This window comes from Ciconia boyciana, chromosome 3 (genome assembly GCF_034638445.1).
Source record: "Ciconia boyciana chromosome 3, ASM3463844v1, whole genome shotgun sequence".
NCBI classification, from domain to species: domain Eukaryota; kingdom Metazoa; phylum Chordata; class Aves; order Ciconiiformes; family Ciconiidae; genus Ciconia; species Ciconia boyciana.
The window spans coordinates 115,241,769-115,259,197 of record NC_132936.1 but is presented as its reverse complement, the minus strand read 5'-3'; the positions used below and the strand labels follow the sequence as shown (position 1 = coordinate 115,259,197).

General features: G+C 55.0%; 2 protein-coding genes across 3 annotated transcripts in view; both read right to left on the bottom strand.

The window, feature by feature from the left end:
- Window positions 1–10,283, bottom strand: part of PTK7 (protein tyrosine kinase 7 (inactive)) — a 41,821-nt gene extending 31,538 nt beyond the window's left edge. For both annotated transcript variants that reach the window (XR_012041707.1, XM_072857196.1), the window contains exon 1: window positions 10,144–10,283. Coding sequence is in view for 1 of the 2 variants with exons in the window: in XM_072857196.1 (XP_072713297.1) it covers window positions 10,144–10,174 (31 nt within the window). In the remaining variant the exon portion in view is untranslated. The remainder of the gene's footprint in view (window positions 1–10,143) is intronic.
- A 2,232-nt stretch (window positions 10,284–12,515) lies between these two features.
- On the bottom strand, window positions 12,516–17,360 carry LOC140649678 (heme-binding protein 1-like). The gene is made up of 5 exons (XM_072857195.1): window positions 17,174–17,360; window positions 16,833–16,918; window positions 14,045–14,186; window positions 13,719–13,902; window positions 12,516–13,563 (listed from the first exon to the last, which is right to left on the bottom strand). Exons 1-5 carry the CDS (start codon window positions 17,343–17,345, stop codon window positions 13,389–13,391), a joined length of 759 nt encoding a protein of 252 aa, XP_072713296.1. The 5' UTR covers window positions 17,346–17,360; the 3' UTR covers window positions 12,516–13,388.
- Between the last annotated feature and the right edge of the window lie 69 nt (window positions 17,361–17,429).

Sequence of the window (17,429 nt, the reverse complement as noted above, 5' to 3'; positions counted from 1 at the left end):
GTGGGTCCAGCTCGAGGTGAGTGAGTCTGGAGCATCCTGCTTCACCACTTGGTTTACTGCAGGTTTGACCTGTTTGCTCCCCTCCCATAGGAAGGAAAGAAGCTCCCAGGAAAGGCACTCCCGACAACACACACCAGCTTTTCCTAGCAGCCACCATGGTGCTGCAAGCTAAAAATTACCCCATGCATCCAGCAGTGCCAGAGACAAGTGAGGCTGCTAAAAGGCATTGAGGAGACACCTGAAATAGGCCTCACTCCACTAGCTGCATTGGTGCCTCTCCTATTTATATGGGCTCTACACTGTTGGGTTTTGACCTCTGCCTGCATCTGAAGCTTGCAAAGGAGGGACTGGTTGCCCAGGGCTTCTCTCCAGGTTCGTATCATTTCTGTATCACCCCTCATGAGCGTTTCAGAGATACTAGTTAATACTGCCTGCCGTGCATTGCACATCCATTTTCAGTCTATGTGGCACTGCCTTCCTCCTGGCTACAAAGCATCATCCACAACTCTCCATACCTGTCTCCAGCTACACCCTACAGGTCTGCAGATTTCGTCCAGCTCCTTCTCTTTTCATTGCTGGAAAGCTGAAGACCAGCCCCATTTCACAATCACCATTTATGGTTGTGCAGGGCAGCACTGCTGTCCAGCTACGGCCCAGGACCTGCCTTCTGGGGGAAACATCACTGGGGAGGCTGGGCCTGCAGTATCACCTCTGAAAGCAAAGAGGGCACAGAAAGGAACAGTTCCTTGTTTATTTTCATTAGAGCCATTTATGAATCTATATTAAAAGCCACAAAAATAGGAAAGTAGACAGAGAAGCTAGTTATTTCCTCTGCTTATGCAATATTAATTAAAAGGTAGCTTCTCTATGAGACATTGTTACATTATCTCTCAGCTAAAAATGGAGAAAAATCACTGAGTGGGAAGAATATGCAAACAGAGCACTTTACGGAATACTTTTACAAATCGATAACTAGGCAGATGCTTGCTACAGATAGATCTAATGCAAAGCCCCAGTGACAAATTAAAGAAAAGCTCAGGTATAACGGACTCGCAGAGAGAGAAATTGATACTAACCAAATCTCCTTGAAAAACAAGTGCTTTTCTCAACAGCGGCAGGACAGCCGATTCCCAATGTATCTGGAGAACAAATAATTCTTACTGGATAGTCACTAATCCACCAGCGGAAGAGCACCAGGACATCCTAAGCAACTAAATGCTAAGGAAGCACACAAACAGTGGCAACAGACACCCAACAACCAGGTCCTGGAGAATAAGATGTTGTGCCGAGATATCTGCAGGTGCCTGGCTGCTCACTGTGGCTGCTCGGTAATCCAGGTAAAATGGATTGCTTTATTGGCAACATCTTAAATGTTGAGAGCATCTCAATGGAGATGCATCTCCAGCCAGTGAGAGGCAGGGCCAAGTCCCAGCAAGGCCACAGGAACACAGTGTGACACTGAAGCATGTGCAGCATGATGCTCTTGTTTCCTGGGTGCTTGTTTTCTTGCCAAAATGTTAACCATTCAGGTTAATGGTTTCTGCTTCAGGCCACGTGGTTTTGAGACTTTTCCTTAGCTGAGTGGAAGAATTCTTACCAAAAATGTCTCTAAATTCCAAGAACCACCAGAACATCTCTGCAGCCCTGCCCCAGCTCTGCTCCGATTTCTCACCACCTGTTGTGAACTGGGGGACATAAGAGCTCAAGGACATAAGAGCAATCTCAAGATGGGATGAGGACACCACAGCCACACCTGGCAAAACAGCAGTGCTCACAGCCAGGCATCGGAAAGAAGCCAAGCAACAGGAAAGTCCAAGAAGGGGACATGTGGCATGCCATGGGGGGTCTGGATACAGAAGAGGAACCAGGAAGAGGGGAGACAGGAGGGCACAACTGGAAAAGGAACAGCTGCACCTGGGCCAGAGAAACAAGGCAGCAAGACAGAAGCAGGACCTGGGCAGAAGGGTCAATGCTGCTGTGCCAGGTGAGGCCCCAGCAAGCAGCTCCTCCACTTATGCATCTGAAGGCTGCAAGCACACACAACATGCAGGGAGAGCCATCAAGAGCTAACTCAGCAGAGAAAAATCACACGTGTTGCCCTTGTAGCTCAGCTTTTGCTTGGAATGTGGTGGATAAACATCTGTTCAAACCTGGCTGGAGGAAAGGGTGATCTCAAGACAATTGGCTGACATCCAGCCATCGGACTCCTACAGAAGGAGGCTCAGCCCAGGAACTGGCCACTCCCATAGCACCTGCCAGGTGCTCTCAGATGTCTCCCAGGCTTCCAGTGTTCACAGCAGGCAGTACGGAGGGATAGGAACAAAGAACGCCAAGTAACTCACAGGAAGCTCTGTTTTCTTTGGTCCAAGATGATTTGCGCAATTCTTCAACTGCTGGAGGAGACTTTCAGTGTTGGCTCCTCTCCAGGGCAGCTGCAGAGGCAACTGAACAACTCGTCCTCAGCAGCACAAACCCATCTATGCTCCCATGGATGGTTCGGGAGAGCTGGATGCACTGCTCTGTGTGGCACCCTACAAGACTGTCTGGTTCTACCTTCTCTGATCTTGTCTTTGCTGGGACAAACAAAAACCATAACCTTTCCTCCCATGAAAGCTTCCACTGACACAAACACTGCCAGCAACTTCAACAGAGCCAGCACCATGCAGCAGCTCCATGCCACGCAAGTGATGGGCCTCGCCGGCAGAGCCAGGACACACACCTAAGCACACTGTGTGTAGAGCAATAAAGGCACTTGCAAGCTGCAGCTTGTCCTGCCTTTAACCATTTGGAGAGTCACTGTCTGTTCTGGAATCAAAGGCTTCCTTTGTGCTCCTAAAGAGACCAACGAGCAACCGTAACGAGGGGAGCGTTTAGAGTTGGTCTTAAGCAATACTGTGTCTATCTTGTGCCAGCATCACATTTGACAGCGAGGACAATCCCGCACAGAGCTGCCCAAAGGCACGTAAACCTCGCCTCTGCAGCCAGAATGGAGCTTGGCCTCCCCATGCCATGGCTCTGGGGACAGAGCCCTCTGGCTTGGGATGACAGAGGACGGAGCCAACTCGCCGGCATGCCCGTATCAACAGCAGTACAGCGTTGTCTTGGCTGCTTTTCAGGGCAGCCCGAGCTGCACCCAAGTGTAAAATCCTGATGCTGGGACAAACCTCATCTCACAACAGCATCGCAGGAGAGGAAAAGTTATAAAGCCTGTCACCTTAGAGCTACCCTGAAAACAAATATCTGTTGTTAGCACTGAGGTCTGAGTGCAAAGTGCTCACAGACACTCCTGTCCTCCAGGACAGGAGTCATCTAGGAACCGAATGTATGTCAACCAGGGGCTGAAATATAAGTAGACTTCTAATAATCACTCGCTTAAACCCCAGCGCCTTCCTGCACCAGCTCCCAGCAGAGGCAGCAATCCTGTGTGTCATCGCTTTCTCCCAGCCTGCAACATCTTGCTTTCCAGAGCAAGAGGGTTCACGCACCCAAAATCAAACGTGTCACCCCGCTTTCCAGACAGGAGTCTGCTCCTATCAGTTTTCATCATTCATCATCCTGCATAATATGAACACGGATCCAAGACATCCCAACCTCACGGAGGTCTAGACCATCTGACAGTGGTGGATTCAATTCACACACACTCAAGGGCCCTGTACACACCCTCATCCACAAATACCAAACTTCCTGCCTGCTCCATTCAAATCAGAGGTTAATTTGACAAGGAGAAGACAGGCCATTGGTATCCCACTGACAAGATCCATCTCACACGAGGAATCATCGGTTAAGAACATCCATGCCTCCTCTCCAGACACACAATTTGTGTGCACCCGCTGTGCAAGGGGATGGGGAGTTCACGAGTACTCATCACTGTGATGTTCCACCCTGGCAAGTCCCAGTCTGGATTCTCCTGCGGTTGGATCCTGACAATTTTCATTTCTGCTCTCTGGGGCACCTGGGCACCTCAGCATCCATCTGTTCAGTATCAACAGGAATGCCTTAAGTAGTGACCTGGGCCTCGCCTGGATGTCACTTAATATTTTTAAGGATTAAAATGCGTTTTCAAGAGAAGCCCTTGCAGAACTACTTCAGAGGGTCAAAATCAGAGAATAGAGGATGGATTCTTGAAAGCTGACCAAATCAAAGGGGCAGCCCCAGGCAGTAACAGTCTGCAAAGAGTATCAACAAAAGCACCTACCCATCAACACTCCCAAAGTGCTCTAAGACAAGCAGGCTCAGAAATGGCCCGAGCTGGGCCAGCACACCAAAACTCCTCATCCCAGGCACACAAACCAGGCTTTCAGAAGCTTGCAAACCACTCTGAAGTCCCCCTCGCCTCTTTCTTTGCTGATCAGACAGCACGTATTAGTTACCTCTCAGAGGAGAGGAAAGCAGTCTGTTCTGTGCACAGACAGAGATTGCTTCCCTGAAAAAGGCAAGGCTTAAATTAAGACTAGAAGTACTGTACAGCTCAGCCTTTTAAGCTCAGGAAAAACATTTTTATATTAAATTTAAAAAAAAGCTGGCAAGAGTGAGGAACAGAGCTGGAGCAGCAGTCAATGAAAAGCACATGCGCTGCAGACCTGGCTGCCAACACAAATTGATGCTTTGAAACAAAGACCACTTGTGTTTGGCTTGAAGATCTTCCACAGCTACTCAGCAGGGGCTGCACAAATTAAAAGGAGACACAGGTAAACACAGGAGAACAGCGCTTGCTGCCAAGTATTTCCCCAGAACAAAGGAATGACCCAAAATGGAGTCCCTGCCTTGACAGGGTGGCATGGGTTCATCCTCACCGTGATGCAAAGTGCCAAAGCAGGCAGAGGCAAGAGGAAACATTGGACAAACCTTTGGACAGGACTCTATTCAACCTGAATTCAAGCAGCACCCAGACCCACAGACACACAGCCTGGACCCAGAGAGCTGCAGCTTAACACACTGAACGTGCCTCCAACCTCGAGAGCCCACAGGAGTTTCACTACAACCAGCCTGCACCCATCTCCCATGGAGGAGAATATCCAGAAGAAACCCCAGACAACTATTCTTCCAGTGCTCCGCTCCTTGAGACCGCAGACACTTGTGAGCGTCCTGCAAAGCTTTTGTTGCACTCTGGTCTAGTTCCCAAACCAACCTACATCTGTATAAAGACATGCCTTGCGAGCCTCTCTTCCTTCCCACTGCCTGGACAGTGGTACGTTCCGAAGGCACAGGAAGAGTGAAACAGGAGATGGCCTTCCTCACGATGATCCTTCAGTCTGGCCCTTTTTTATTTAGGGACACCAGCTGTCCGGTCTAACCAAACAGCAATAGCAACAGTTCCCATTACAATGCAAGGTGGATTTGCTGGCACTGTGTGACTTGACTTGAGAGGTTATGGGACACTGCTCCCTCACATAGCACCCAACAGCAATGCAGGAAAGCAGCCCCCCGATCAGACCCCCCAGCAACAGGCAAGGAAGAGGAGAGACAAATGGAGAGCTGACAGCTCATCAACACAACCAGCACAGCAGATCCTGACAGGGTCAGGTAGGATGGAGGAGGTAGAAGTGCAGGACCCTGCCCAGGCCACATCCTCCAGAATCAAAAAGCCATGTGCTTGCTTTCTTATGCTTTGGTTCAATAGCTTTGGCATTAGGAAGTGAGTAAACAGCTTCTAAAAGACCCCAGGGTCCCTCACCTTACTCACACTCCCTCTGAACAGCCTCCCTAAAAGGCAAGAGATGCACAATGTATCTGGACTGCTGAAAGCTCACAGGGACATCAGGAACAAGACGTGAACCAAGAGCAGACCCTCCCAACCACGACAAAGCCCAGGGAACAGCCCCTGCTCTAGCAGGCAGCCACATGAAAAGCCTGAAAACCTGCAGCATCCCCATCTGCTCCCTGTCAGGTCTCTCTAAGAGAACAAATCCTTCCACGCCCAGCAGTGGGATCGCTTCTTCCAGGCAAGCCGGCACAGAAGGTATGCTACGTTCACAGCACAGCCCTTTAACCCCACTGTCCAATGTAATGTCTGCTTTTCTAACAGACTAAAGGCATTTACAAGCAGCTCTTGGATGCCACCTCCCAACATCCTCCAGGCAAGGAGCAGGACATGGAAACAGGCCACCCAGTGCAGCACCTCTGCCATGCTGAAATGCACGCTGATGCCCAAGAACCAACACGTCACCAATTGTCAAATCGTCATTTCATTATCTCCCTTCCTCCTCTCCCCCAAGACACAGTTGATTTCTTATAAAGGTAAAAGACACTACACTTGCCCTTCTCCCACCTCAGGCATGACCAGCCTTCTCCAGGAGGTATCGCCATGACAAAGGCGTTCACCTGGGGTCTGGGGAGGTGAACTGGTACAGCTGCCTCTTGCACTTACAAAGCAAAATCCACAAGTTCGCAGCTTTTGCAAATCCCCCCAAACCCAATGTTAACAGCCCGCGCAACTGAAATCCTCATAAAGGAGAATGTTCCTGTGCATCTGCCAAGCATCTTGTCAGCCTCGCTGCCCTCCAGGCCTCCAAAGAGCTGCCTGTCCCAGCCCATGTTAGGAGAATGAGACCTGTTTCCTTGGGGTCTGGACAATCACATGTCCTCTGATCCCAGGGGAATTTCCCTGCAAACACCGCAGCAGCAACTGCCTTCACAAAGAGCACGTTTGTACCCAAGACTGTCTGCTGCTAAATAAGCATTTGTTCCAAGTTCCCAAATATCGAAAGCAGTGGAAACACCCACTGCTAATGTGAAATATTTTGCATTCCAAGCCTGAGAGCTACGCTTCAAAATGTTCAGAGAGGAAAGAGTGTTTATTCACTGGAGAGAGGTGTAGGTCCAGCTATTTACTTAAGTCCACGTGTGCTTGCTGGAAGACAGCTTTGATCTTTGCAGCTCAAATAGCAGATGAATTGCAATGAAGGGAAGAAAAATATTAGTGTAACGTTCCCCTAGTAAATACCTGTAACGAGGCCTCACAGCCTTCAGATCTTTTTTAAGTGCCTTATCGCTTACAGACAGACTGGCCCTTGCGTTCTTGCCTGCTGCCCCAAAGCCAGGCTCTCCTCTTCCCACTTCTTTCCTACCTTCTTCCCTCCATTCCCCTTGGCCTCTGCGACCTTTGGAGAAAGCGCAGCCTGCCCTCCCAGGACACGTATGTCTATCTGCTTGGACTAGCCTTTGGTCAAATGAGGTTGCTCCACCTGAGCAACATGCAGACATGTGGTGCCATCCAACCACCTTTCTTGAGCAAGAGGGCTTCAGCAGACTGGGAGGAAACGTGCTCCCATCAGCAAGAGCATTCGTCACCCAGCATGCAACTAAATACAGGTACTTGCTGCAGTTTAAACATCTGCCCATCTGCCTTTAGAAGATGGTCTCATTCCAGATCAATTAAGGGATCAGAGGACAAGGACATCTTCAAAGGATGCAGAACATGACAACCCTCTGGTCGGTGCCAGCTCTCAGTGGGCCAGGACCCACCGTGCAGACAAAGAAGTGCCTACAGCCGTGACTATAGAGTCGCTGAGCCTTTGAAGCTCCTGCCACGTTGGGGTTACAGCCTGCCCGGAGCACTGCCTGAGCACAGCCAAGTCCCAAGGGGGAATCGCATGCTTTATAAGAAAAGAACGGTATTAGCTTGTCACCGCTTTGCCCTAAAACAGCCCAGAAACGTGCTGAGCAGCGCAGCTTTTCGGCTGCTGAAGGGATGCTCACTCAGATCAACTATCATAGTACTTGGTCTGGCTGCAGAGGACTCGGAGCCGCTGGAAAACAGATGGCAACTTCAGCTCAAAGAACAAAAATCATCCAAGTTGTACTACTGGAAATTTATTTTGGACCCTTTAAACCCAAGAGAAATTCTCAGATCCTATCTGATTGTTCCTGTTTTCAGAGATTTTCTTCTTTAGGAACAGGCTTGCTAGCGAGCACAAGAAAAGCACTGCCATACAGAAACATACAGCTCAACACAGGACATGGAGGCACTTCCAGAACAAAATAGACCTTTTGGGGTTTTTTTAGCTTTAAAGAAAAGTTGACTCAGCAAATATTTCCTCCGCTAGCATTTCAACCACATGTTCCAGCAGAAGCCAGCACACATCTGGCATGCTGCAGTGTCATTGCCAGAAAGATCACAGCTTTGCTGAGCAACGGAAATGGAGGAACAGGGACCAGCAGTTCAGGCACTGAGCACTCCTGGAACACATACGTGGCAAAGGAGGATCACAGAAAGGACCCACGTGAGCCATGGATACCCCACGCTTCACAGGTCCTTCCCCAGCCCTCTCTCCAAACAGCGTCCACGGGCAAAGGGAGACACTGCCCTGCAACCCGCAAAACTTACCACTAGCCCATAAAACCTAGACATCGAACTGTACGTTTTGGCCACACTGCTGGCGCCTGAGATTTTTTACAGTGTCCGTGAGCCAGACGGCAGCACGTTCCTCCCAGTGCTGTAGGACATGGTCCTGCTGGGCAGGAGAAATGAGGAGAGTACATGCTTGGAGCAGCACAGAAACTCCAGCAAATGGAGAGGGGAGTGTGCCAGCAGGAAAGGTGGTGGACAGCCCTCACGGGCAGGCCTGCATATCCCAGCTGCCAGTGGCAGCACGCTGGCAGGTAGGTGAATGCTACAGCAGGTCCACAGGGCCCTGTGGCTCCAAACCAGAGCCCAAGCAAAGCATGCACTCCCCCTCCAGAAACAGCCTTCCCAGAAGGCTGCCAAGGCAATCGGCAATTACAGTGCTAATCAGCTAAATAAGTGCTGCTTCTTGTGCTTATCAGCTGTAAATTGGACATTACTTGCAGCCTGATGGCAGGACTCAGCCACAGCTCCAGACACGTGAAAAAAAGCAGCAGCCGTGCTATAAATACCTTTCCCTCAGAGGCGGTATCCTCCCCAGGTGATAGACTAAGATTGCTCTTGATTTTGCAGCAGAAACTGCAAAGCAAGCCGTACAATTGTGCACGGTGACAGAGAAGGGACCACAAGAGGGTACTGGTGACATGCAGGACCCTTGTCTGCAGGGTTCCCAAGCAAAGGGGGCGAGAAACAAGGCAGCATGGTGTGGGGCAGACACAGGACCCTTCAAAGCCAGGCTGGAAAACAGCTCACAGCCCCTGCGGCTCCCACACCACAGCCAAAACCCTGGGCTCCTCAGGCAAGGAAAATGGCGCTAGGAGGCCAGCAGGGAGAAACACCACAGAGCAGAGCGAGGGAAGGTGGGTTTGGGCCTTGCGGCTGGAGTCGAACGCTGAAAAGCAGCAGCCAGGAAAATCAACAGGCCACCTCCAAGCCTCTGTGCCACCGATGAGGATGGCAAAGCTAGGAACAGGCAGGGCGGCTGGCTCACACCCTGCACAGCATGGTGGGTGGCACGGGGGAGGATGGCTCACCCGGATGTGCTCAGCAAGGGACAAAACCCCCTCAGCCGTTGGGAGGCCAATTTCTACGGGTGGGAGCGCACTGCACGCCCACTGTTTTTTCTCCGAGTTTCGATCCGCTCAGATTTCACAGGAAAACCACCCACTGCTGCACACAAATAGCCTTCCCGGTGTCAGCCCTCACCACGGGGCCCGGAGAGGCTGCGAGACGGGGCCGAGCCCAGCGAGAGAGGGGGCTCCGGGAGCCACCCCCCCCGGAACGCCGCTGCTCCGGCAGCGCCTATCCGCCGTCTCCCAGACGGCAAATGTCTGGCGCATTTGCATCCGAGTTCATTTAAAGCACGACGCTCCCCTTGCGAGCGGGCGGGCGGGCGGGCGGGCAGGGCGAGCCGGCGCACGCCGAGGAAGGGGAGCCGGGGCCAGGCGCTCCGGCGACTCCCGCAGCGCAGCGGGGCTCCGCGGGGCGGGGCCGCGGCCGCCCTCCGGGGTCGAAGCGCCGGAGCCCAGCGGGCCCGTCCCGGGACGCCGGCCCCCATCACCGCCGGGCTCACGGGAACCCGGGGGGCCCGGGCCACCGGGGGCTCGGCCCAGGAGGCGGCCGCGCCACCTCCACCCCCTACGGAGGGACGACGACGACGGCAGCCGCGGAGCCCCTCCGCCCCCAGCGCGGCCCCGCTGCGGGCGCCGGGGGGAGCGAAGCCCCGCCGCGGGCGGGGCACCGGGACCCGCATCCCCAGGGCGAGGGAGGCTGCGGAGCCTGGCCCAGCCCGCACTCACCCAGCACCAGGAGCGCCCGCACCGCCGCCATCCTCCGCGCCGCTCCCCGCCGCGCCGGTCAGTGCGCGCCCCAGCGCGTGGCCGTGGCCATGCCGCTGCCCCGCCTGCCGCCGCCGGGAGGGGCTTCCGGGGGCGGGGCGGCTACCGGAAACCGGGCGGGGCCCGAGCGGCGGCGCGCCCCGGAGAGCGGGGCCCCGCGGGCAGCGCCTGGCTCAGGTCCCCCCCAGCCGACGGCCCCCGCCGCGGTGCTCGAAGCGAAGGTCTCGCCGGTACCGTTCCTCGCGGAGCGGGCCCGAAGGGCCGCTGGGGAGCCGCGGCAGCCGCCGAGCCTCACCGGTACGGGGGACCAGGGTCGCGCCAGGAGACCCCGGGCTGGCCGGCTGGGACCCCCGCGCCGCAGGGCGCTGGGTGCCCCCTGCTCCTCTCGGCAGCAAGCCCCAACATGGGCTGTCCGGAGCAGCGAGGAGGCAACAGAGCTCCCCTCCCGCCAAGGGGCTCCTCACAGACAGGCTGTTTGTTAAACTGATGGTAGAAGCTCCCCGTCTGTATGTACCGCTGTTGAGAGACCCTGCGAAAGCACAGGGGCACCTGGGAGCCGGGAGCTCTGCACCCCGCTACGGGCAGAGGGCTGGACACGCAGCCCCAGCTGTACAACACGTTGCTTGCTCCTTGCTGCTCCTCCGCATTGCCCAAGGTTAGGTCACAGCAGGGCAAGCTGGCCTGGCCACCCGCACAGCGTGGGCTGGAGGCACCCCTGCCCGACCGAATGCCTCCGTGAAGCCTGCTGCAGCCCTGTGCCACCGGCTCTGGCAGTTGCAGGTCAGAACACCGGCTTTCCAGCCGGTTTGTTGAGCCTCCAAAATGCTGGCTGCTTTTGGTACTGCGTGGAAGACTCACCATTAGACACCCCACAGCATCCCCAAGAGTGCTGCTGGATCCATCACAGAGGATGCTGAAGCCTTGACTCAGCAAAGTCTGTGGCACAGGATCAGAGCGTGCCCGCTGCCCTGCGTGGCGGTGCCAGCCTGGAGCTGCACCAGAAGCCCCTACCGCTGCCACCTCCAGCAGGGCCTGGGAGACCACGGAGCTGCCTCGCCAGGGTGCGTGGCTGTGCAGCTTTGCCAGTAGCCGCAGACCAGTCCTCTCTCATAGGGAAGCCACCACTTCCTGTCACCGAAAGCTGTTCTGGTTGTGGTTGGGGACAAAGCAGCCGCAGAGGAAGTGGTAGCCTATTCAGCAAGCTCTAGAAAGCAAGTTTTACCTCCACCTGCAAGCTGAGGGCAAGCAAGCAAAGCAGGAAGGGTCTCTGTCCCACACACGCTGGCTGACTTTGCTCTCCCACTGATGCTGAGCCACCTGATCCCAGCCTCACGTAAGGGAATTGCTTCTCCTTCCCCAGGAGGGAAGTGAGCATAGCACTGCTGATCCAGGTATCGCCACTCTTATCTGAGGAGCACTTGCCACATCAGCCCTCAGAGCTGCAGGCTGTCACAGCACCTCCCCAGCCCTACCTGCCTTTAGTGCCTCAGGGACAAGAACCACGGATACCCAGGAAACCACTGTCTGCTCTTGCTGTACTTGCCCAGACTCTGCCTGAAGCTACCTTGCTCCCTTGAAGAGGAGGCTGTAACGTGCTTGGCCCTGCTCTTCCCACAGCCACAGGCTGGGCAGCCAGGCTCCCTCGCTGCCAGAGGGCAAGCTAGCCTGGACAGGGCAGTGAACAGCATCTGACTGGAGAAAGGAGCGGCAGAAGCCACCTGCACTGCTAAGGCAATGAGACCACAGAGCTGGCCCTGGCCTTCTCTCTCTTCGGCTGCACTGTAGGGCCAAAGGGCCAGAGCCAGAGTTTGAGCAGCAGCAGCAGGAGGTGAGGCACACAGCACACCTCCAGTAACAGCAGGAGGAAACTCCTTGGGAACTGGGTCAGAAGCAGCCAGAAGTCCCTCCACACCGAGCCAGTTAAGCACATCCCTGCAAAAGTACACCAGTTCCTGCAGCCAACCAGCATGGTGTGGAGTCACATTCAAATTCTCAGCCCCCAAGATCAGGTGCCCATGTGCAGTACAGTCAAAGGAGCCAACTTTTTGCACAGGGGAAAAAATGAGGCTAGAGCAGACCCCATCCAACAGAAAACCACCTTACCTGCATGGGAGTGTGGCCACAGTTGCTTGTAGCCGCAATGTAAGCAGCCTGTGCAGCAAAGCAGAGGCTGTGCCTGGCTGAATGCAAGACCATAACCTGGGCAAACATTACAGCCCTTCTAATTAGCCACAGTTTTGCAGCCTGGAGCATCTGGAGGAAGGAGAGAGCAAGGCTATTCCCAAGCTAACCTGTGCACCCCCCATCCCCACCATCAGTGATTTGCAGCTGCAGTGGTTTGAGCTGGGTTTATTTACTGTTGGCACTGCCAGCTTCCCCCAGGAAAGCATGACGGTATTAATGGATGTGAAACTCACTGATCAATGCACAACACAACACACAGCGGTGCCACTGCTGCTGCTGTCAGGACCTGTCCCTCTCAGCTTGCAGCAGGTCCGCAAAACAGCACCCACAACTGATGGACAAGGGCTGCCAGCGCCCCGGTCTTGGCTGAGGGATGGTGAGTGACAGCCAGGGAGGCACCCAACAGTCCCAAGAGAACCACCCCAGCAGGAAACGTTCAGGATCCACATCTCACTTGTGGCGAGCCCTTTCCCCCTTCGAACCCCACTGTCCCTGTAGCAGCATTTCAGTGGCTCTGTTCAGGACAGGCAGCCATTCTCACAGGAAGCAGGCCAGAGCTCAGACAGAGCCGCACATCTCATACACAGTCATTTGCCTTCTAGACACCATCAGCTTGTGACTCTGCCAACCACAAGCCCCACTAGTATGCCTGGCACAGCTCTGCAACCCCAGCTCAGAGCTGAGAGAAGCCCAGGTCAGGCTAGCACATTGCACAAGCCCACACAGTTACTGCCTTACATGAGCCCCCACCACATGTTTCCCACCAGGAGCCTGCTGCAGAGGCTCTCCCTGGTGCCAGCTCCAGCCTCAGCTGGCCCCTGCGGGGGCAGGTAAAGTACAGACCAGGCAGGTTTTCCCCTGGCTGGGCCCTAGCAGGGCAGACTGCAAACCCACCCCGCAGTCTCCTGGTCTGTCATTTTGTGGGTGAATGGTGGGTCAGGATGTGCATTCGTCTCCTTTGGGTCAGAACTGCCATCTACACCAGGTCCAGTCGCAGGATGGTTTGTGGTCACCGAGGGGACTCACTTTGCTCGGCAGATGAACCAGATCTCATTGCGGCGCTGAGGGATGCTGGGATTTTCATAAGCAGCCACGATGTAGGTTTCCCGGAGCACAGTGTCTGTGGAGCCCAAGAGCTCCCAGAAGAGACCAATCTCTCGCAGAATTGTCTCCTCAGTGGTCATCCCATAGAAAACCCTGCAGCAAAGGGAGCAACATAAGCAACAGAGCCAGCGCATTCCCCCTTCCCACAGCCAGGGCTCCCATCCTTCTGCCCAAGGAACCACAGCAGCCATGCAGGGAGTTCATACACCTCTGCTGAGCTGAGAAAACACCTCTGGTGCTGGGGTCACCTGGTTATAACCCAGAGCGGTGCCCTCTCAGTGATGTGGATTTCAGGGTCCGTGGGAACAGGGGGGTTTTGCTGGAACTCTCCCGGAAGATAATAGGCAGTTACGACCTCACGCTCCAGCTCGGTCCCCTCCTTGGTCAGGTGGATTTCGTTGAGCACTGGGACTGTCATGCCCAGATAGCAACCTGGAAGGAGGTAGGAAGGCAGTGGGCACAGTGAGACGGCTGGGTCAGTGGCGGCAGCCCTCCTCCCCACTCCAGAAGAGCAGTGGCAGGGCCCTCCCTCTGTGCAGCCTGCCAGCCCCCTCCAGCCCCTGCCTGCACACACCTACAGAGTTCTCCTTGCAGATGTAGCGCATGAGCTTCATGAAGCTCATGGAGATGCTCTGCTCATACATGGGCTCCCCCTTGGTGACACACGCCCACTTTCCAGCTGGGTACCACCGCTCCTCATAGGCTGCTTCCTTGCACTGAAACAGGCCACAGACAAGCCAAGTCAGAGTTAAGCACACTGACAACACTGCAGCGCTTGGGTGGCAAAACCAACACTGACAGGCAAAAGTGGGGAGACAGGACCCTGCCAAAATGAGCCCCCCTGCTAGTCAGTGATAGGCAGGGGAGGCCGGAGAAGGCAAGGGGAATTGATATCACATGCACCTCAGACAAGGACACTTAACAGCACCGGGCAAAAGTCAGCAAAAGGAAAAGCACAGACAAGGGACAGGGTGCAGGGAGGCTTGGAGGCTCCTGGCATGCACAAGGAATGCAGCACATCCTCAGCAGGGGGCACAGGACTTTCTACTTCTCTGCAGTCACTGTCCTGCCTACTTACAAGGATGTTCCTGATTCCAGGCACCCAAAGGCCTCCAGTAAGGTTGACACGATTCTCAGGTGCAGTGCCTTTTCCGCAGAGCACTGCGTGCACAGAGGATAACAAGCAAAAAGCCTCCTGCCCAGTAGAAGGGAAAGTCTGGCAGAAGAGCTCTATCAAGCAGAAAAGCTGTGAAGGTTGGAACAAAACTCTTGGATCCTTCTCCCATACCAAGAGTGACAGGAGGAGAAAGAGACATGAACCCAGCTGGTGCAGAGGGAACAGCTTTGTGGGATGGGTCAGAATCTCTATTTCCAGCACAGATGCCCAGTCTTCTGGACAAACCCAACACAGAAGGGGGGCAGGGGGAGTATAGAAGTTGCATCTGGATTTGCTCATAGTTCAGCTCATAGCATAGTTATAACCAAAGATACTGCATAATGAGGGGCTGGGAAGTTGTAGCCAGCACCTATCTTCCTGCTCTCAGCTTGCTCTTCAGCCAGATTAAAGTGGTCCTGAGACAACCTTGTTCCACAGAGCTCAGGGCACCTGTCCAAACTTCTGTGCTCCACAGCTGTGCTGGCAGTGAGTCAGGAAGTTGTGACCAGCCTCAACACCAAGTGAAGCCTCCCTGTGCCTCCACCCAAATCAGGTCTCTACTGAGAAAGCCAAACCAAAGGTAGAAGGAAGACATCTGGGCTGCTTGTGTGCATCAGTGGGGTGCCAGGAAGAAGAGTACCTCAAAACACTGCAGGCCATGCGTGCTATTGTCCCACCAAGCAAAGCACAGCAAGAGCATTTTCAAGCAAGGAAACCGCCAGTCCCTCCAGACTGTTTGCAACTCTCATCTGCCACACCATCTGTGAATAAACCTATCAACCCAGCAAGGCATGGCATCTGGTCCTTCCACAGCCCAATCCTTATATTAAGCACCACCACTCTAGAAGATGAGACCTGACTAAGAGAAAGAGTGAAGATGCTTCCCACAGACCCAGTGGCAACAGGTCCCTGCAATGTGAGCTGGGGAATTTGACAGAGTACTGACAGAGCAAGGCTCTGTAGGTAGCGCAATAATTCACTTGCCTCTAAGAGGATGAGGACTTGTAGCACCGACAGCTCAGGAGGAGCAACCAAATACTACCGACGTGCCCAAGCCTGGGAAATGTGTCCTTAAGGGCCCCAGCTCCAGAGTCCCCTCAGCACTAATGCCAGGAAGTGGCTCCTATCTTCTCACCCAGCCCCAGAGTCAAACTCCAAGAATCTTCCTCAGGCACAGAGGGGATACCAATAGCAACAAAAGATCTTCAGGCCCCACAAAGTCTTGGGGCCCCATTCCAGCCTGGGACCGGCATAAGTAGAGAAGAGCCCAGACTAAGTCCTGGGACCCAGAAGAACAGGGGAAGAGGGAGTGTGGTGAAGCCCCAGTTCAGAGCTGTACAACCCACATGCTCAGACATGTTTTACGTGCAGGAGTGCTGGACCTCAGCCCAGAAGAAATTGGTTAAGCTCTCCTCATACAGAGGACAATTGACAGATGTCGTCTTGGTAGCAAGCCCAACCAAGCCTGCAGAGACACAGGAACCAGTCTGGCAAGCACTTCTTCACAGTTATTTCTAAAGCTCAGAAGCACGCTTCTGTATGAGAGATGAGAGGAGGTGTGCAACTTAGCCAGCAAGAACAGGAGATTTTCAGGCAGAAGCTACCATGTTTGGATTGGCAGTTGTGACAAACAACAACACATGCTCAGGTCTGACAGCCAGGGCCACAGGCCCTTGTGTTCCCCACAGAAGCATCCTTATCTTCTGCCAGCTGACATCTCCAGCTCAACCAGTAGCCACATAACTAGCACAAATACAAACCCAGCAGGACTTTGAGCTATGCAACAAGGTGTTTTGAGCAACGTAGGGAGCAGGCTCTGAACTGAAAATCCACTCTCTTGGATGTGCCCACCCCAGCAGAGGATAGGTTGGTAAAGGAAGCAGCTGGAAGCCACGAGACCAGAGAGAGCAGCAAGACTAATCCAGCTTTAAAGTACAGGCTGGGAAGCTGAGCATTGCCATTACTCAACATAGGAGAAGATGCAGGAATGGCAGAACGCTGCACCAATCCAGAGTTGCCATCCTGGCCGCAGTGCTTCTGCAGAAACCTCTGCAAAGCCGGCGTGCACAAGCCGACACGTGGCCGGCTCCTCTGCAAGGAAGACGCTCTTCCTGCTCCCCGGGCTGGCGGCAGCACCAGCACCAGCCTCACCACAGGCAGAGGCAGCGGACGAAAACCTGGGCGTGCAGAGAGGAGCAGGCCTCACCTTCTCATGCTGCGAGAGGGTAACGTACGGCACCGGCTCGCGAGCCTGGTTGTGCCGGGTCATCTGGACGATCGGGCCTGCCATGTCTGCAAGGCAAAGCACAGGAGAGGCGAGGCTCGCCCAGGCCGGAGAGCAGAGGGAGTCAGTCCCGCGGCGCACCGGGCCCGGCCCAGCCAACCCCGCTACGTCCCGCCGGCCCCGAGGCCGGCTCGCAGGGTGCTGTCAGTCCCCGAAGGGCTCCCCCGCCCTCCGCGGCTGCACCGCCTCCGCCGCCCGGCTCACGGCCGCCCCAGGCCGCCCCGGCAGCGGGGCTCCCCGCCGCAGCGCGGCTCCGCGCTCACCTCGGGGCAGGCTCACTCGGTGCGTGCTAGCTACGGCCTCCCAGTGGGCGAACAGCCGGCCCCGCTCCTCCGCCTCCGCCGCCTCCTCCTCCTCCTCGTCGCCATCCCCCCCGCCGCCGGCTGCCGCCTCCTCGCCCAGCCCGTCCAGGTCCTCCAGCGTGATGCGCGCCATAGCCCCCTCCGCCGCGCTCCCGGAAGTGGCGGTGCGGCAGGCGGCACCCCGCCCCCGCGTGGCGTCACAGCTGTCGTCACGAGG

Coding starts and splice junctions, on each gene's coding strand:
- LOC140649678 (XM_072857195.1), bottom strand. CDS start 17,345: ATGGCGCGCATCACGCTGGAGGACCTGGACGGGCTGGGCGAGGAGGCG. Junction 16,919..17,173: donor CCGAGTGAGCCTGCCCCGAG/GTGAGCGCGGAG, acceptor TTTGCCTTGCAG/ACATGGCAGGCCCGATCGTC. Junction 14,187..16,832: donor CCCTCTCGCAGCATGAGAAG/GTGAGGCCTGCT, acceptor GGCCTGTTTCAG/TGCAAGGAAGCAGCCTATGA.